Genomic DNA, 21,615 nt, shown 5'->3' with positions numbered 1-21,615 from the left:
TGGAAATGATAAATTATCCATTCCTATCTTTCTACCAATGCCTTTAACTACCTTCAGGATGGAGGACGGCAATTGAAAAGAATTATAATAATAATACAGGTACGGAAGGCCGGTGTCTCATGATCAAACCTCCTGAATATGTTCTCATACAAAATCAATGAACTCAGCTTTAAGCTGCAAAGGAGGACAGATAACTAGAGTGCAACAAGCAAGGGTTACCTGTTCCACTCTAAAGGCTGCCCTTATCTGAGACTTTGAGAATGGACATGGGCCTTCTGAGGGTGTCCTGTGGTGTCTGGCAACACAGTGTTGTCAGAGGGGGAGCTACTTGAGTTCGGGATCTAGTGAATTTGGAGGCCAAGTCAACACCTTGTGCTGTTCTTCCTGTTTTTTTGAGCTGTTCCTAAACCGTTGGGATGGCTCCTGCCATCAAGGAGTGTCATTGCCATGGGGTGAGGGTGCCTGATCTGGTCTGGGTGGATGCTACATGTCTAAGTAACATCCACACGAATGCCATGTCCAAACCCAGCAGAACATTGAATTGTCACAAGATGGTCAATGTTATTTACTTCTCCTGTCATCTGGTAATGTCGTGGCTGATCGGTGTATACTGAATTGATTGTAGGATTGAGTTATCTTTAAAAACTGGGGTTTGTAAACACAGAATAGTAAAAAAATAAAAAATAAAAAAATGAAATGATGGGTTTCAAGTGTTTACAAAAAAAAAAAAAAAAGAGAGAAAGCTTTGACACAAATGGGCCTTAATCGCTCATTTGGCCAAATTGCAAATTTTGCATTAACTGATAATTTTTCCACTTAGGGACCTCAGAACAAGCACTAAATATCATTATCATACTTTCACCTAATTAAACCGCTATGGATGGCCAGTCCTATTTGCATATCCAGCAGACGAAGAACAACATTCACAGCTCTTTGGTTGTAGACAAACAAACCAAAACAGTTGGAAGCGATTCTCTCTGAACTCTCTCTCAACTCTTTGAGCAATATTGTGTGCCCTTTTAAGATGGCCCCTAACATCAGCCCTAACATCAAAATGAGTCAGCTACTGAGGTGTTACCTTACACTGCAATGTAGTGACGACTGATGATTAAACATAATTATATGAGCTTGATTCATAGACTGCATATAAATATGGATATGTCCCACTTCCTTGGCTTCAATTGGCTAAAATGACACTAGTTTCCTGCGCAATACGGTTCAGGAGTGGACTCACGCGGAGCCACGATATCGATGACCGGACTGCACTTCCGCCGGACTCGCTCACATTTTCGTTCAATTAATACTGCGCTCTGTTCTACCTCCACCAGTTAGGAAGGAAATGTTGGATTATATGTCACATCCTGTTTCTATAGTGTCCAATAACTAACTAAAATGAAACTTATCCAAAAAATTAAACATGCATCAACATTATATTAACTACTTCAAATGACAGAAACCATCCTCGAAAAAAAAATTATTTGACGTGTATTTTAGTGTTTTAGTTCGGTCCCATCCGCTAACATGGAGGGGGTGGAGCTTATGACCTATACTGCAGCCAGTCACCAGGGGGAGCTCTACTTGCTTTTGCTTCACTTTTGAGGAGCAGTTCAGTGGCCCATATTTGTACAGTCTATGGCTTAATTATTGACTGTAAGGCAACTAAAATCCTAAAATATACTAATCCATATGATTTTAAAGTAAATTTGTCTGCAATGAAGAATGGAATATAAAAATGTACTGAAACTGAAGTGAACACAGTATAGCAAAGGCTTGTCTTTGGGCCAGATTAAAGGCAGAAATTTCCGACAGAATTTCTATGTCACTTGTTTCAACACACGGAGAATTCTGACGAGATAAATAACTACCTACTAGCACCCTTATTATCAATCACTGGACATTGTCAAATAATCTCAATCTCATGTGTGTGGTTTCAAAACGCGCGCATACTAATCCGACTCATCATAGACTCTGATCACAGCCAAAATAATGGCAGGTCTTATCTGTAAAAGCCAGGGCAGAGGGGCCAGCGTGTAATCTTCCAAGCTCTTGAGACATGAAAGATGAGTTCTGATTACAGCATCAAACAATTGGTGCGCTCTGCGAGATAAAGACGCTTGATGGTTTTGTTTTTGGTCATGGCAGCATCTTAAAATGGATTGGCATTGTGAAGGGTTAAATTGACAGCCAACTCCTAATAAGCACTGATTTACTATCACGTACTTCTTTTATCCTACAGTAAAACACTCGCTGCGAGTCAGGAGCAACCCATAATTGAGGTGCAGCGCACAATTTACTCACATAAACATATAAAAAACACTGCAGCACATCAATATCGCTGAATCAGTGTGAGTTTTCTTGCAACTAGACAATCCCATAACAGCTTTTATGGGAGACAGTGACACCCGAAGCATGTTTGTTACGTCTCATTGCAAATAATATCTCTTCACAGAGATATGAAAATCTGCATTTTCAGTACTTTCATGGCTGTTTTAGGATATTTAACCTTAATTTTGATCCAGAAGGCTGGTAGACGTATTATGCCAAACACACTTTTTAGCCCACCATCATCTGCAAGCTCGAGGAGTTGATCTTTAATTCCCTGGGAACTTTTTTTCATTCACAAATGCTTTACAGATCTATTTCTGTGCATTCCTTGGGTCAACAGCAGTTTGAAGTAACAGTCTAATTCTGTTGACAGCGAAGCCAAGAGACACCAGCTGGGATAAGGATGGTCCCCCCCACCACTTTCCTCCACAATCACAGCTTATTTCAGAAACAAATCGAATATGCTCCTGTCCACTCGCCACTTTAGCTTTGAATGCAGACACTTGCAGATGCAGCTTTCTGTAGTGGCTCAAAAACTATGACTAGTGAGCTTCCCGTGCCCTGAACTGTGGATGCTGAGGGAAGTTCCAAATTCAGCAGCCTATAATGTTATGTGTTTACTATTCAAGCACACCTTACTACTCTCAAAGTAAGAAAAAGTCGTGTTGATGAACTCTGCAGCATAAAATTGTGTAAAAGGAGGAGCTGCTAATGCTGCTAACACCAGCACTCTGACTACATGCTTCTAAAGTGATTAAGTATATCAGCAACGCTCTTTAATCACCGTATAAATGTAAGCAGTTGCAGTAAACTGACAGACTTCCAGGGCTGATAAAGTTTGTGCGACAATATTTGTGGACATCTGTTCTAGATGAGCGGCTTCGTCCAACAAATTGCCAGACAAATTACAGTGCACAATTCAATGTAGAGTATATTGTAGATCAGGTATGAGGAGTATTTTAGTTGTTTGTTTTGACTGTAAAAAGGTCAGAAAATGTCCCGTGAGTATCTTGTAACCTTCTGGGAGAGGCGCAGGTAAAACTACCACAATTAGACTACTGACACGTTTGGTTTTAAAGGGTTAGAAGCGATATGACTCAGGTTTGCAGTGAAGAGAATAATAACATCATAGATTATTTACTGTCCTTCAAATTCCTAATAAAATTCAGCAACTGATCAGTTTCTGACTGCCACAGGGTCGACTATAGGTTGAGGAAATTGTTTAAAATTGCATCCCTGACAAAGACACGGATGACGGCAGAACTGACTTTCAACATGCACAAAATATGTTCCAGAGTATTGAGAAACAATTATTTCAAACTGCGAATACAAGTGGAGTTTGCGTTGCCATGGAGACAACCTGGTTGCCATGGGGCTTGCTCACCTGGTGGGTAACCGGTCCTATCAGATGGGATGGAGAGGAGGGAGTCGACGATGGCTCCCCTCCGCTGTAGCAGGGTGGAGATCATCTCCAGCCCCTCTGGGCCCAGCAGCTCGAACAGCTGCGGGGGAGCAACAGAGAGAGGAGGGTAAAAATCAGAAAATACAGAAGCAAACACAGCACCGCACAAGCATCTAAACATGTATACACAGCCTATGGCTCAGCAACACCCCCAAATACACTTCTATTGCCAAGCCTGAACACCTGGTAATTACCATCAGCCTGGTACAGAATATGCTCCACCGCTTAGCCTCCCAAACACAACCACCTGGCACTTAGCGAGTGACAGAAAACCAACAACAACAACAACAACAAATCGGTCAGGAGTACACAATTAAAAGGAGGCCGGTCGAAAAGGCTGCACAGACAGCCATCAATATCACCGCGAGACACAAGAGGAGGAGACGATAGAGTTTGTGCTTTCTAATTGGAAAATAGTAGACGGGAGTGTAATTTGGAGCTGTTAAACAACGCAGCACCCTCTCATCCCCTCTCATTTAAAACTCGGGATGTTTCAGGACGGAGACGCGGCTCGCTCTTTCAGTTCCTCGCCCCTTGGGAAAGCAATAGGCGGCACAGCAGGGAGCTAAAACAACAGATGCACTTTGATGTCAGGCCTTTGTTGAGTCTAACTTTGTTTCTCTCGGTGGGCTCTTTTATACCTGTTCTAAACCTCTATCTGTCCCTGTGAATGTCCCCGTTTTATTTGAGCTGAGCGTACTGCGTGTCGGGAGCAGGTGGGAGGTGTGGGAGGTGTGGGAGGTGTGGGTGTGTGAGTTTTCACCTGCTCAAAGGGATTATTATTTTTTTTTTTTATAAACTCTCATGAATTCTGCCCTTGGAGTTGACTGATTAGGTGTGGTTTCCGCGGGGACTGAGAGGCAGACTCTCTCCTTCAGAAGAATTCTGTGGTGTCGCCGTCCTACAGGCAAGCCCAGTTCAACAGCATTAACTGTGTAATAACTCAACATCTGCAAGGCCACAGGTCAGGAGTGGAAATGTTTGTGTCCTCCACTTCTTTCTGTTCGGCCTTGCCTTGTGAATTTTTTTTAGTCGGTAAATGGAACAAATTAAAGCACTACTGGTGTGGAGCCACCACTGGGCAGTGCTGCATCATCCTGAGATAATTTCTACAGAAAAAGATCACTAGATTCATTTTGAGCAAAAATTAAATGCAGTTACATTCATGCACATCTTGAATGTCAGTTTCACTTCTAATATCCTTGGTGGACTCACTCGTGCAGACAATATAAAACATGAAGAACATTATTACATCAGAATGAGAATCAAAACATGAATAGGTCCCCGGGTGCAAATTAAAAGTTAAACAGACGGAGATGAAACAAATTAAAATGGACTCTCTGGACTCGTCCAAGTAGCTTGTTTAGTTTTACATGACCGATAGGGAGTTTTGCTTTCTATAAAGACGAATGTGGGTGGAGCTCACCTGAAATGTACGTGACTAGGGTCTGTTAATGACCAGATACTCACCTGTAATTACAGGAATTTGTTATTTGGCGGTATTTTACATAGACAGCTTCCTTTACTCCTCTTTCAACCCCTCTCTGAACAGGGGTGGAGGAGTGAGATGAGTGAATTTGCTTATGCAATCATAAAATATCTGACGAGTAATGGGGTAAATCTTTCCAATGATAGTCAATGTCTGTCTAGGTACCACAGCTGGGAGGTTCTACATGGTGCGGAGATGTGCTTTTAATTCAGTAAGCCTTACTGCCAAAGCACCAAAAAGACAAATACCATTTTTGGGAGGCAGAGAAAAAAACTCAACATAGCACACGCAGTGGTTGGAACGTGAATTATTGGGTCATATTCACTGTCTGCAGAACTGCAGACAAGTTGTGCTCTGAAATCCTACCTCAGAAATTTATGCAAACATATGTAATAACTGCATGTGGCCCGCTATTGCCAGTGTTTGGCAAGAGTTGCATTTTACACGCTAACTAAGCAAAATACTACTACTAATAATAATAACATTTGCACAGCATTTTCATTGACACAAAGTTTGTGAAATGTTCTGATTGATAAAACAAGACGAAAACCCAAAATCTTGCCCAAAGTCACACGTTACTGTTCCGAGCCTAGCCTACTTAACAGCTATCTATACCACAAATGTTTGCCTGTTATACTATATTGCGTGTTGGACACATTTACTATATTGTGTACAGGGGTCGCGTTAACCGAATATTTTCCGTCGTTGACCGTTTTTTTAAAACGGAAAAATCTGAAGGCCATCCGTCATTTTGACAGATTACAATTCCACCCCAGACCACTTGGTGGCGAGTGAGCATATTAATTGTCTCTTGTCTCTCTTGATTAGTAGTGTAAGAGTCGGTTAAGTTACGTTTCTCTGCCGGCCGAGTGAGTGGCTGCTGATTTTCGGTTAAGCAGGGATCCACGAGCAGCAGTTATGAGTCGGTTAAGTTTCGTTTCTCTGCGTATTGCGCGTAAGTTGGTGAGTGTCTGAGTGCCTTAGTTTGCTAGTGGTCAAGTCGGTTAGTACGTTTTGTTTCTCTGCCGAGTGAGATGTAAGATGTTTGAATGGTGCCGTTTATTGATTATATATCAATCAAACATGGTAGGACTCAACTGAGCCGGTTAAATAGACGTCTAGATTCATGATTCTTGAGTCGTCTTTAATGGCCGGTTATATGAACCGAATCTTTTTTTTCCACCTCCACTGAATATTAATTAAAAATGAATGAAAATGAAATGCTATTGAATATGTCATTATTAAAGTGACGGGTAAAAATGGATTATGACAGGACCCTGTCAGTCAAAATGACGAACAACAAAAAAGTCTAGTGCAACCTCTGATTGTGTACAACCTTTACTTTTCTGTGTACTACGTGGTACAACAGTTTGTTCAGAAAATGTGCATCACTAACAACACAAAAAAAATGACTGTGGTACATTTTGTCGCTAATTAAATCCTCCTTCCGAACAAGCAGTGCAAAACCGTCTTCCCTATCAACCAATGTAGGTAGCCAAATGGCTTTTCTACTCCACACTCTCCTCCTCTACTCAGCGACTACCACAAAATGTCAGCAATCCAGGGTCACCAGTGAGAAATAATAAGAAGCAGGTTCCCTCTATTGTTAGCTTTAATGGCACGGAGTGCAGAGCCTTTAAACTTTAGCGTTGACTTTGGAGTCACACAGAGGTAGATGCATAGAGGGCCTGCAGGTGTATTCTCACCCTTTCTCTACCTCTTTCTCTCCCTCTCTCTCACACACACACAGCCTTCTACATCTAAAGATGTCAGTGGGAGAGTTCGCTTCCAAATGTCAACTACGTGAGGAACATTGGAACCAACTGTAACCAGCTGAAGTTGTAAAATTCTGCCTCTGTGGTGCACTGATAGAAAGGACAGAGAGAATGTGGGAGAGAGAGAGAGAGATGGGTGGGAGAGAGTGAAAGAAACAGAGAGCGAGAGAGACACTGCTGAGGCTCTATATGGACAAGATAAAAGCATGTGATAATAGGCAAGACAGAAAACCAAAGTGGCTAATAATGCAGCGAGACAGAATGATGGAACACTTTCCTAATTCCTAAAGTGTTCCACGGAAAGAATGACAAACAACGGCTGGTGGTCCCTACAGGGTGAGAAACAACAAAGGCCTGCAATGAGCACCCTGATCCTGACCTTTATTTCTTTTCAGTCTGTTATTTTAGCTTCACACAGGAAGACGTGGAGGCAGATCAAAACAGAAGGCGGCCTTCCGGATAGTTTTGCTTGGCTGTGCTGTTGCATCAGCTCAACGACATCTGGATATTTTTTTTCAGTTTTCAGTTCAGCATTTAGATGCATGTGCTTAAGAACTTTCATTTACACTACCATTCTCAATGTCAGCAGGTTTACGCCAAAAACAAAGGAGAGATTTTAAAGGAGGTTGGTTTTGCCAGTGGTATCAAGACAAGAGGAGGAGAGAATAGCTTTCATGGTGAAGAGAAACTTGTTTATGCCTGCAAAGCAAATTCTCCAGTACATGTAGGTGAACACTTTTCCTCCAGGACCAGAGCTGCAGAAGATTCAGAACAAGATGTAAACCCACTGTAAGATACAATGGTAAGGTTTCTATGGACTAATGAATCAAAACCAACGACACCAATCAAAACGATGGAAAGATGAACCTTATCTTTTAAACATGGTAGTGCTTCCGTTACACCTTGGGCCTGTATGACACCCAATGGAGCTGGCACTACCATTTATTGACCAAATCCACAAGGATGGAAGTGGAAAACAACAGAGGAGCTTTTGCTAAGAGTTAGCCAAACGTATCAAAGAATTTTCAACTAAATATTTAATGAGGATGTTGTATCTGTTCAATTATTTTGAGCTCCAATTCCTTGGGCACTATGTGTTTTAAGGAGCTGTATTTTATTTTACACAGTTCTTTTCATATCAACTTGGTGGTATATTTCCAGGGCTGTATTACTTATTTTAAACCGGATTAAAAGATTAAAGCGACAAAGCATCTGCAGACTAACTGGACTAATTCTTTTTGTGTGTTTTGTGTGGACCACTGTCAAAACTAACAGTATGTTCTCGGAAAAACCTTTGCCAAACGACAATAACATATGTGTGTTTATTTTTCCCTTTTTCAGAAAGGAAATAGCTACCATCCCATTTCAACTTGGCTTCTTCTACAATGTTAAGAAATTACATTTCTTAACAGCTACTTTTTAGGATTTGACCTCTTCTTTTACGTATGCAAGTTGAGTACCTAACACCATCAAAGGGCCTTTATATCCAATGAAGGTCAAATCCATGCAGTTAGTTTGAAATGTCTAAAGAAGTCTTAAGCCAAAGGCCAAAGATGACTTGGCGTAACAGCCAGGACATGATAAATCCAGCATCAAATGTAAAAGGTCTGCCGCTGAAGGTCGAGGTTATAGAATCGATAGGAGCCCTAGGATTGTGAATGTACCTTTGGGCCAGGTCAAACTTTATGTCATAGAAATTGCCACGATGAGAGCTTAGAGTAGAGTAGTTCATGTAGAAATGAGTCTGGCACTGCCTACAGATAGCTGTCAGGTCTTGATCAGAAGAACAGATGCCCCCTAAACATCGATGCTTCAAACTTGAGAAGACCTTTAGTCACATCTCATTAAGTCTGTAGGGCTTTAATGATCATGACATTTTAGTTGATGGTGGATGATCGCAGGATTCTTTACATGGCAATGAAAAGTCCCTTCACAACATCTACCCAAGTGAAGAAGAACACACCACAATTAAGAGGGGATTAGAAACAGACTGCTGCAAACAAAGACCTGTTACCTTCAGCATTTCAGGTATTGTGTTGGGCAATATGGCGATTCACAATTTCAATATTTTTTTTTTTTCTGTCTACATGAACTCAAGACAAACAAGACAATTCGATATCAAGAAAGAACAAAAAGGCAGCACTTACAAATGTGCTAATGTAGATTACATGTTAAAATAATTTGTTAAAATCTGTAAGTTTTGCAGTAGTACAATCTCTTTAAAATATTTGCAACTCAATGATTCAGACTCGTTATCATTTAATCTTAACATCTTTACAAACTTATTTTTTTTTGGTTTGTGATGAATGAGTGCTACATTAATCTTGATGTGAAACACCTGCACATCTATTCAGTGGTCAGCTTTGGACATTGCAAAATCAAACCATTACCATATCAGTGGAGTAACACTGATTATCTTTGTTTCCTATTATATGGTTGGCTTTAACAGCTGTCGTTGCTCCAGCTTGTTGAATTGTCAAAATTCAGGTGTGCCCACGACTCAAAGAAAACATCACTTCATTATGCCAGAGAACTGACTGGTGTTTGGGTGATAAGAGAGGAAGAAATAACCTTGACTTTGCACTTAAGGCATTTTCCGTATCCTTCAAAAACTCTTATACTGATATATCGTTCAGTCCTATCTGAAAAATAAATTATTTACATGCTCTACCAGGTTGTCTTGGCCAAAACCAATATCTGTTGCGTACAGTTAATAAAGACAAAGGTTGGAGTTTCCACTGGGGATCCCACTTTTGCTTCCCCACACTTTTAGAGCTTCGATTTGGTTACTCAAAAGAAGTAAAGGGAGCTAATATACTGTAAATATTGATATCTTACCTTGATTATCATGTACTCAATAGGATTGACAAACAAAGTCAAGCACTTTGTGGATATGCTTTTGCTTTGGGTTTCATCTGTATGTGATGATGTGAATCTGTGAAGATTCTCAGTCACCTGGGTCATGATATAACTAGGCTTGTTACAGCTTTTCTTGAAGACGTTTCGCCACTCATCCAAGTGGCTTCTGCTTCTTGGATGAGTGCTCTCTGATTGCAGGTGAGTATCTGGTCATTAACAGACCCTAGATATGCAAGTTTAAAGTGTGCACCACCAACAGATGTCCCTAATAAAAAACTTAATTACCCCAGTAGACATCTAGAACTGAAGAGGCCACTTGGATGAGTGGCGAAAAAGGTCTTCAAGAAAACTGAGACGAGCCCAGTTGATCTTAAATGCTACATGCACAGGCTGCCCTAATCTTTTCTTTATATCTGTTATATAAACTTAATAATAAGCGTACATTTGCATGGAATGAGTGTTGCAATGTTTACATCTATCCTCAATTATGGTTGCTCACGTCACTAGGCCTCCCAGCCTCAAAACAACGAGACAGCAGTGCGAATATTTGGAAGAGTTCAGTGTTATTCTTGGTCGGAGGTGAGTGCCTAATAGAGGTCTATGTGTTCTCGTCTGCTGAGAGATAAGACGAAGACTCTCCAGAGCAGATCCTAATGGCTGGCATGGCAGAGCAGTACATTTTCTGGTTGGTGTAAGCAGCATTTTGCAGATGAATAATACAGCGTCTTCATTAATAGATATCATGCTGAAATATGTAATGATTAGGTTTAAATGAATGTTTAATAGGGAAAAGTCTGTTTATTATTTAGTGGTTAAAGATTACTCTAAAAATAGTTAAGTGAAAAAAAAAATTGTTTTATCTACCACCCTTTTTTTACTCATCATTATAGTTCACGCCAAAGGATTAGGGTTAATTGTCTTTGATTTAAGCTTTAAAATATGTCAGTTTACAGATAAATGGTTGGCTCCACTAATAGCATAATAGCATAAAATGATTCTAAAGGACAATTTCTCACATACACATATTCATACATACCTCATTTTGCAGCTCATCGTCACTCTTGTGTGAAGCTAGCATCTCAAACAAGGAGGTGCACAGCTCCTCCGGGTTGGACGAGATCATGTTGCCTCCATTCAGGTACTTCTCCACTTCTGTTCTAAGGATAGATTCGTTCCCAGAGCTCAGGGATCTTCCGGAGCTGGCCCCATCTTGCTCACCGGCGACCCTCCTCCCACTCTGCTGGTTGTTGAAGAAGTTGATAAAGTCCAAACTCTCCTCAGGGACGCCGGAGCTTGGCAGCTCCTCCAGCGGGTCCAGCGTGTAGCAGTCATGCGAGAAGACGATGTTGCGCCCGAAACCGGAGCCTCGCTGGGGGTTGTGACGGGAGCGCTGAGCCTGGATGAAGTCCTCCACTCTGGAGTCGCCGAGTGGAGCCACCAGCCGAGCGACGCAGGCACAGGAGGCTTCGGCTGCAGACGACGGAAAAGGGCCGAACATCTGCTTGATGGCCCTGGTCTCCTCTGTGCCCACGTGGTCTTTGTTGTGGAAGGTGTCGAAGAGAAAGACGGCTGCGCTCTCAATGGCATCCTGACCGTGTTCTGTACCCACTGTCAAATAAAACACAGCACATTGACACTTTTGTATTTGTTTTACGGTTGCCCTAAACCAAAAACAAACTGGAACATGGCTGCTCTGTGGACATAATTTACAGAACTGAGAAGAGATTTACTGAAGCCGTGAGCCCTCGCTAATGTCCTTGCACACCTTTCATGTGTGTTCCCTACCTCACCTTGTATATTTATTGGTGGAACCTCTGATAACAAGAGCTTTCATGAAATGTGCTCCATCATCAACTGAATAAAAACATGATTATAAGACGTTATCCTCCACTGCTCCCAAATTATTAGTTCTGAGGTTTATTTAGTTGCTCTACATTCTGCATTACCATTAACAAGTGCATTGATTGTCGATTCACATCACTGTCCTGAGGTACGTAAACATTTAGTGACTAAATATATCTACAATCCATTGAGATATTTTCAACACAACCGACTTTGCAAAGGCGGAAAAAACCTGTGTGTCCTCTAAGTTTCAAGAACTGACAGTAAATAATCTAAAATGGACATGAAAAGTATCATCAAATATCCACTGGCTAAACAAGGTTATTGTACAAACCGCATACTGAGGGGAGAACTGTGAAGCCCCAGTCTGTTGCCCACCAACGGCAAAGTCTGGCCCTGACTATAGCAAAAATGAGAAATTCCAACTGAAGGCACAGTTAAAACTGATGTACTGGCCATCATTTTAATGATGATGATTATTAGGATTGCTGCAACAATCACCTTCACCCTTTCTATTATCATTAGCGGCGCCCAGATAGAAGTGGTGTTTTATATGGCCATTAAATCTGCGCCGTGCACTATTCATGGATCCAGAAAAGAATCAGTAGCACAGAGCAGCAAAGGCTACAGAATGAGCTCACTGCTTAAGGTTCCTGCACCTCATTTAAATAATATTCCAAACAATTCATGCTTAACCAGAACTACACTTAACAAAAAGGAATACAGAGTAATTGTCCAATTAGAGGGAGAAAATGTCAGAGGGGCAAGGGGAGAATAGAGTGAGGAAGGTTGGAGAGGAAAGTGAAACACATGAAAAGGATTTAAACCAATTAAAATGGTCTAAAAGCATCAGCTTCACTGCTGCCCGTAAGCAAACAGAATGGTTGCTTTTATCCTCAAGAGTGAGCTTAAAGGCAACTTTTCATTTGGAGCCGGTCACACAGGTTCAACAAATAAAGCCGGAGAGAGCATCACTACAAAAAATGCTCTAAGTCTTGACCGGTGAATGAGAAGTGAAACTGCCGTGAACAAAGGAGAGAACTCGGTGTAAGATGTCCCAAGCTTTCATGACAGATGTCATCAATTGACTCGTAAAGTTTAACAAACACGAGAAGTTGTAGGAAGAAGAAATAGGCTAAGTATGTCGTGCTATAAAACAATAAGAAATTGTTTTTTAATAGTACGAGAAAGCCTGAGTTAATATAGTATGGTTTCGATTGTTGGGAAGCATTTTCAAATGATCTATCTACATTCATCACCCATCAGAACTCTGAACTAGAATTTCTAACGACATATAAAAGATAATAAGGGGAGTGTAGTGTATTCTAGTTAACATAATTTCCCTTGTGCTTTTCCTGCTCCTCTAAATCAGGGCAAGGGGTTTCAAACATACGGCCCGGGGGCCACAACAGGCCCGCCAGAGAAGCATGAATTTGCAATGTGCGAAAAAGAAAATTTAAGACATGAACTGCCATTTTTTAATAAAAGTAACTGCTATTCCAAATCCTTCCACTAGGGGTCGCACTGTTTTAGTAAGAGTTGCGGACATAACAAAACACTGAAACCTAGAACTAAACAGCAGATGGCAGCAATGCGCTGAAATCGTACTTTTTTTTCTTTAAATTTTAGGTTGTTCATTGCCTCGCTACGGCTCAGTAGGTAGAGCAAGTTATCCATGAAGCGGAGGGTTTGATCCCCGGAACACGCTGAAGTGTCCTTTAGCAAAACAGTGAACCCCATAGCACTGCGAGCACCAACAAGCAGAAAAGCGCTACATAGAAACGAGACCATTTACCATGAAATGTAAACACTTTCATAACGTACCTGCACTTCTTTGCACTAAAACGAACTGACACATTTGGAGATATTTATATCCGGCCCCCTTGAGATAAAATTGGGCTCTATGTGGCCCCTCAGCTACAGTTAGTTTGACACCCCTGCTTTAAGGAATCCAAACAGACACAGGATTCACACATGCGTGATTTCAATATTGCAAGATTCAACAGAATATACTGCAATGCAGGTAAGGTATCTTCTGTCTGTAAGCCTTCTTCAGACCTCTTACCTCGTCATGAACCCTGCTCTGAAACATGAAAGAGATGTGCTACTCGGCTGCATAAACTTGAGGTGAATTCAATCGTGCATTTTTCCGAAATGGAAATGGGCTATTGTGCACAGCAAAGTTTTCTTCGCTGTCAGCAAGAACAGTTTTTTTGTTTTTTGTTTGTTTTTTTCTTGGCACTTGCTAGATGCACATCGTATATATGTTTGTGCAACGCCTCAGCAAATGTTTGAGCATGAAATACCTCACATGTCAAAAGTGACAGCTGTCTTCTTTACGTCTTCTATTCGTGCTTTAATCTGGTCTTATGGGTGTTTTTGTGTTTTGTTGTTACTTCTCTTAAAGGCAGCTTGAAGAGAAGTAAATATAGCTTGAATGTCACAGAATTTCTCAAGCATTATTTTTATTATTATTATCATATACTGAGCCAGGAGACAGTTGATAAGTTGTAGGAAAACCCACCACCTGTACAGTCAAAACCAAATCATACCCTCCCTTTAGGAAATAGCTTTAACACAGGCTTTTATTTTTAAATGGTGTAACTATCAGGGTTCAAACATACCGCGAGCGGGCCAAAAGCCGTAAACATTCTCCAGATTTACTTGTTTACTTTTTTGCACTAAAACAAATGGAAAAAAATCTGGAGTTTTCGTCACTGATAGGTTATAATGCCATTATCTTACTGGTCCGGGCCACTTGAGATCAAATTGGGCTGTATGTGGCCCCTGAACTAAAATGAGTTTGACATCCCTGCTCTAGTCGCTCCTTGAAAAGTATTAATAGGATTCAATTTATTTGGTAAAAAAAAAGCTTCCTGTGTCCTCCTTTTAAAAATGTGAGCGCTACAAAAGATTTTCTGCCTCCATCTCATTAACTGAGACTCAAATCAGGCTGAAAAATAAAAAGGAAATGCTAAACTAAGAAAAAGAAATACCGTATTTATGTCATTTAAGGCAATCCTGTAGTATTTATTAAAACCTGTGGTCTGTCAAAGTCACAAAAACTATAACATCATAATTTCAGCAATAGCTCCTTGTATCATATCCACTTTTATGCAAGCAGTCTCACAAAAACACACAACAGCATTTTGTTACTTCCGACAGTGTTTTCATCGGTATAACACAAACTGTATATATATTATGTATGCGTGCGAGGACATGACAATGAATCTGAGGAGTTACTTACCGATCTGTTTGGCTGCAAGGAGGAGGTTCTTCAGTTCCTGACTGGCGGCTTGCTGCTTAACTTTGTCCTGGTGCTCGGTGCAGAAATGGACAATCTTCTGCCACGTCAGGCCCTCTCTGGCAAACAGCTCCTGTCTCTTCAGACGCTTGGCCTAGCATGAGTCACAGGGAGCGATGCAATTACATTTCAAGAAAGCACTCGCCGCTGTAGTAATCGCAAGTACCTCTCATAGCCCACTGGAATACTGACCGTTTACTTATGTGCCATTAAAGACCGTATGTACCAATGTTATATAACCTCCCAATATATATGGAGCATATTTTGTAATAACAGTTATGGTTTATTTTAAGAGGAGCCCTAAAGCCTAATTTGTGATATGCGTCATTAGTGCTTTTCACATAGTAGCTCTACAACCAACCTGAGTAGTTTTGCATGAGCTGGCGTTAGGGTTAACACGCTTAACTGTCTTTTTCAAAAACGCCTCTCTCATTATAGCAGTGAGGTATCAAACCAGAGGAGGTCTGACAGTTTATAGGCCGAGGTCAGCAGAAGCGTTAACACAATGGCTCCATTACAATCAGCATCTCCATGTCTCCTACAGTAAAACTAAGCATTTTAACATAAGCTGGGAGATAATCTCAGGGTGACTCCTGCCATCTTTTCCCCTGGATAAGCACTTCTTCTGCTTAGAGGATTTATCTGGAGCTCAGCCAGGTAAAAGAGAACGGCTGAATACTGCTCTAAATTTCATTTTAAGTCCCGGGAAGAGGGGCCTGATAACAGGGGAGACTGATTGGTGAGGTTGCAAAATGATGAAATGATCAAATAATGAAATGCTGATCATTAAATACTGGACCAGAAACTGAACTGAAAGGAAGGCGGCAGTGCCAGATAAACTTCTCTGAAACAGTTGGATCTTAAAGGCATTTTACTACATTTTTTTTTTTTTTTTTTTCTGAAACTTCTGCCATCTACCTTGATCACTGAGCACAGAAATGCTGAATATGCACATCTGAGATTGTATGCAGTTTTTATAAGTGCAGTGGCTATAATAAGTCTATACACCACATGTCAGGTTTTTGTGATTAAAAAAATATGATTATATCAGAACTTTTGTACCTTCAAAAATTAAATTAAAGATGCACCTTTTTAACCCCATATGCAAAGACACGGAAAACTTTGTGAAGTATTTTGGAGAAAAAAGCTTAAAATGTAAAACTACAAATAATGTAACTGCATATCTGCGCAAACCCTTTTAGAACTGGGTATGTGGATGTGTTCACAATCAAATTCTCAAGAACCTCATGTGAAACATCACCTGTCTTCACCTGATCATGTCAGTTGCTCTTGTACGGTCTCCTAAAGACAAAGGATCAGTATCTCATTGTTGAAAAGTATCACTCAGGTGAGGGCTACCCAACATTTCTGAGGAATTAGATGAGGCATGGAACGCAATGAAGGCGGGTATCAACAAAAAAAATAAAAAATGAAAAAAGTAAAAGCACTGAGATTATCCAGAACAGGACGTCCCACCAAAACTGATGAGAAGACACAGAGAAAACTGGTCAGGGAGGCTGTCAAGAGGCAGACAACCACGTTAAAGGAGCTGCATCTCTTGAAAGTGGAGCTGAAAGTGGAGGGAATCATGAATAGTGTTGTAGATGCTGCTATGTCTGTATGTTTATATTATGTCTGAGGACTACGGATGGAAATTAACTTGTAGCTAATTCTGGCATCTTTACGCAACGTCACGTGTTTGTACCGAGTATTCATTAACTTGCACTGTCCTCGCCAGGTAAACAAATAAATAAATAGTTTCTGCTCTACCATGCAAAGGCTGTGACACGCGGGTAACACTAGAGCAACTTTTGCCACCTTAAAAGTCACTGTGTGTCGAGCCAACTTTCCTCCACTCTCCAATATATGTGTTTTATTTACACAGGAACAGAAGCTTGTTGTCTAAATTCTCCAGTCGCCAGAATAAATGGAGATCACCTCCGAGAGCTAGCGGTGTGTCACGTCATCATTTATCCAACAAAACGCAGGAGCCCACCGGTTACACTTGCAAATATGAAATATGTGATTTTGAATACATAAACACTTCATGAAACTGTTTAACTGCCTCACCTTCAGATCATAGAGCTGCTCAGTGACGTCCTCCCTCTTGCTCACATTGGAGAAGGAACGGAGCGCACCCGTGAGCCGTGGAGGAGACATTGTCCTCGGTTCCTCTCCTCCTTACGCTGGTTCTGGCCCGTTCTGTGGATCTTCGGTTTTCTGTGACTGTCAAAGAGAGAAACACACAGATATAATAAACCGGATTCTTGCCTTTGTGTTTACATGCGTGACTAGATCCCACAGCTTATAAGCAGCACAGCGTGTCCTTATCTAAACGTGCTCTTCATTCATATAACCTGACATGAGTTAGGACATCATTGGCAAACGGCTGGGACTGTTTGAAGTCGACATGGCAATGAAACTGAAAGCTGACAAGTCTGTATCCACAGTTTATATTAGTCAGAGGGTAAACAGAATCCCTGTTATAATGACTTATAAGGGGAATAAGGTGCTTGTTGAGTAAAGTGCACACCAGACAGAAGCTTAAATTGTCTCGTAAGATGCTGATGATTCAAAGTCAACTAGCCTCCTAATATTATTGTATCCAAACTGAAGACATTTTGACGTGTCAGAGCCGTTGTTCCGTATATACATTTAATAATTAAACAGACGATAGCTTACATCACGCCACTTTTACCAACTTTAACCACAACAAACTGAAAAATGCCCACAAACGCTGTTTGACAGTGTTTGACAGTGTTGTAACTGTAGCTAACCTTAGCTCCCCAGCCTAGCTGTCATTTCCCTAGCCACATTAGCTTTGCCACCGCTAAGCACTTTAAATGTGCAATAAACTCGTTAGATAAACGGCCTCTGAGCAGCTTTCGTAACATATATTTTTGTATTTCAGCTTGCAATACCTTTCCCAGGCGACGTTTCAGAGTCAGGAACGTGTGGAGTAGCCTGCCGGCAAACGTCAACAGTAGTTTCGTGTGCGACGGGAACCATGGGGTTTGTAGTTTAAACGCAGGATGCCTCTCACGGCTAGGGGTGAGAAAGGACTACATTACCCAATCACACCGGAGAAGGACACGAAATGTCCGCTTGTCACTATAACCGGCGTACACCGATAACTTTGCTGGCGGAGTCTACAATTAAAGTTTTTAAACATAACCATTATTACTGTTATAGTATAATTTATTCTTGTTGAAATTAAGTGAGAACTGCATTCCTCCTGGTTGCGTGTTTTGGAGGTGTTCACATGCTCAATTTTTTTAAATCTTTTTTATTTGCCTCGTCTACGTAAGACTTTAACACCACCCATATGCCGCAGCACCCCGGCATTAAAAACGAACGAACCAGTGTTGTTATACGTCTACATAAACCTGTAAACCTCTGTGTATTTTTCTTTTTCTAACCGCTTCTGTTTTCAGTGTTTAAGTTATTAAGTCATGCTCAGTCTGGTTTTTCTCTATGCTCTATACTTTTTTTTCCACCTTTCTGTAAAAGCCAAATCTTAATTCTAAAGAAAAAAGTAAATATGTATATACATGTTTGTTTGATTTTAGATTTTAGACTTTTTGATAATTAATGACATAGTTCAATCTCATACATCCAATGTGAAAAATGAGAAAATATTTTTTTGTATATTTATTTATATTGTTGCTGCTATTTTTTAATTTTTTATTTTATTTTAGATTTTAGACTTTTTGATAACTAATGACAGTGGCATAGCTCAATCTCATACATCCAATGTGAAAAATGAGAAATAAAAACATTATGGTCTTAAACTGTCTGTTGCTGAATCACTGCAATTTTCCCCACGGCTGGATACATAAAGGATTATCTCATCTCTTCTTATCTTATCTTATCTTACACACAAATTTGTTTATTTCCACCATATGCACATGATTAGCATGCTTCCATGTACTATGGTATAGGTAATAGTGTTACCTGGGAGTTTGTAAACACGGAAGCGTGGTAGTTTATTGTAAGAATGTGGAGAGCTGGTGCTGAGGCAAGCTGGACGGTTGAACAAGCAGAGCACAAGTTTTGCTGAGGGGAAGGAGGCAGGGAGCAATCTTGAGACCTGGGTTTCAGAACTGAGGAGTGAGGCCGAGGTCTGGGGTTTCAAGGCCAGGAAGCATGGGACACGGCTCGGATGATAATGAATATTTCACCTTCATCAGCTTCTTGTTATGCGTTTGAATGTCATGAATTTTAACTCGTTAGCACTGCTTCACCACCACCCTTATTTTTTTTAAGCATATACTTATTAAGTTTTTACTTTTACGCACAATGCAGAACATAGCACCAAGACAGTGCAACAATCCCCCATAACAAAGCAGGTGGGGTCTGATCTGGGTTCTGCTCAAGGTTTCTCCCCATTTTCTTCCCATGCCACTGCCATCTTAGTGCTGCTCGGGGACTTTCAAGCTCCGGGTTCTGTAAAGAGTCTTGCAGACCTTGACCTTGACCTTGAAATGCAGACCTTATAACCCAGATAATTCTACTGTGTGCTTTTAAGGCCGCTGCACCGCAAAAAAAAAAACTCAAGAGAAACAACAAGGGAGGAGGGAAAATGAAAAGGGGCAACCTCAAATCTGTCACTAGAATCGCGTGTAAGTCCCGAAATCACAGGAAACTTTGCAACTAATGAGAAAATTATCACGGCTTGTAATTTTTCTGTCAAGTGGGGTACCCAGCTTGCATCAGGCTATGCCACCTGATTACAATTACCATTAATCTTAACTAATATCACATCAATATCACCTGAGAATTAATAAGATTTCAGTGGGGGGAAATGTGAAGAACACTTTATGAGGAATGAAAAATATAAAAGGTTTTGATTTAATGAATAAGTTAATGGCAGCCCACCATTTGCTTAATACTAATAAAACAGAATTATAACCAAACTTATTACATTCCGTGGTCTTATATTTCTTGTCATAATCTCTGGCTGATCACTACCTCTTAATAAAAGAAATACAGATATATAAATGTTAATATCATTGTCCAAATTTGATTAATGCCTAGAGAGAGAGAAAGAGATGGAGAAAGAGAAAGATCGCCATCTCTGAATTAACACTTGTTGGGGTTTGTTGAATGTCTGAGGGGCTCCTCTTCCCACAGTGATATCCAGAGGTGCTTCATACAGCCATTTGTTCTTCTATCACTCTTCCCCTTTCAGCTATATCTGAAACTCTCTACCCATCTCTGCCAACAGGGCTGTACTGCAAGAAATTGTGGGGGATTGGACCCATGCTGCACTGGCCTGCACTGACCAGCCTGAACACAAGCCACCCCCCTTCATATGTTAACTATTAGACGTCTGCCAGGGAGCATCCTACCGAGTGACTGGATGGCATTCGCATATTTGACAGGGCACGGCACAGGGGGGTATCTGCCGCTTTGCGACGGTAAGACAGGCCCTGCAGCTGCCGGAGTCAGATGGCATGGAGACAACAGGAAGCGTCACTTCATTCCCCGGGCGCAGCGGCTCACCTGCCTGTGCACCCGGGGGCTGCAGCGAAAGAGAAATCTTTAACTGTAGTTTTTTGCGAGGCCCAAGCTGCCCCTGAGCCACGACAAACTGTGCACGCCCACTGTGGCTCGGAGCAATGTCACCTTTTCAACTTCGACGAGCCTCGTAACAGATGCCGATGCCGACCAGCCTGGCCCTGCAGACAACCACTGTAACTATCATATATCAATTGATAATAATAATAAGAATAATGAACATAATCTTGCACTTTTGTGGGCGGCACAACACTGATGCCTCACAGTAAGAAGGTTCTGGGTTCTAATCCATCGGTCGACTGGGGCCTTTCTGTGTGGAGTTTGCATGTTCTCCCTGTGTCTGCGTGGGTTCTCTCCAGGTTCTCCAGCTTCCTCCCACCGTCCAAAGACATGCTGGTTAGGTTCATTGGTGATTCTAAATTGGCTGTAGGTGTGAGTGTGAATGGTTGTCTGTCTCTCTGTGTTAGGCCTGTGATAGACTGGAGACCTGTCCAGGGTGTACCCCGCCTCTCGCCCGATGACAGCTGGGATAGGCTCCAGCCTCCCTTGCGACCCTTCACTGGACAAGCGGTTACAGAAGATGAATGAATGAATGGACGACCCCATGACCTTTCATCCAGCACCACCCTCATACATTTCAGCCACATTTATTTTGCACTCAAGGAACAGTAGAAACAATCAGTATATTGTTTCTACTGTGTTCTATCTCTTTTTTGATATACTGTAATCAACACTTGTATGTAGGTGTTATTAGGGATATATAATATGTAGGGGTAGGGGTATATAATATATATCTACTTCTCTATTTCTTGTACATTTGTTCATATGCAAATTTTGAACATTTCTTGCTTAAACTATTTTATTTTAATTTACTTTATTTTTAATTATATTTTAATTTACAATATTTTTAATTATATATTTATCTTATTATTTTTTATTATGTTTGTATTTTATTTTTGTATTATTATTTTTTATTTTTTTATTATTATTTTATTATTTTTATTTTTTTAACTATCTTCACCTATTTTTTTTTGTTACT

The 21,615-nt window shown here is 40.8% G+C and overlaps 1 protein-coding gene across 2 annotated transcripts in view; it reads right to left on the bottom strand.

Moving 5' to 3' along the window:
• ascc3 (activating signal cointegrator 1 complex subunit 3) overlaps positions 1–18,008 on the bottom strand; it is a 131,612-nt gene extending 113,604 nt beyond the window's left edge. Inside the window, exons 1-5 of one of the 2 annotated variants that reach the window (XM_084557524.1) lie at positions 17,978–18,008; positions 17,127–17,282; positions 15,000–15,150; positions 10,947–11,518; positions 3,710–3,827 (exon numbers count right to left, since the gene is read on the bottom strand). In XM_084557524.1, the coding sequence (XP_084413650.1) occupies positions 3,710–3,827; positions 10,947–11,518; positions 15,000–15,150; positions 17,127–17,216 (931 nt within the window). In that variant the 5' untranslated portion in view covers positions 17,217–17,282; positions 17,978–18,008. Of the gene's footprint in view, positions 1–3,709; positions 3,828–10,946; positions 11,519–14,999; positions 15,151–17,126; positions 17,541–17,977 lie in introns of those variants that run through there. The other variant, XM_084557523.1, reaches the window with a different exon arrangement.
• Positions 18,009–21,615: the final 3,607 nt, after the last annotated feature.

This window comes from Chelon labrosus (genome assembly GCF_963514085.1).
Source record: "Chelon labrosus genome assembly, chromosome: 12".
NCBI classification, from domain to species: domain Eukaryota; kingdom Metazoa; phylum Chordata; class Actinopteri; order Mugiliformes; family Mugilidae; genus Chelon; species Chelon labrosus.
The sequence above is the reverse complement of the archived record's forward strand: the minus strand, read 5'-3'. Positions and strand labels throughout refer to the sequence as shown.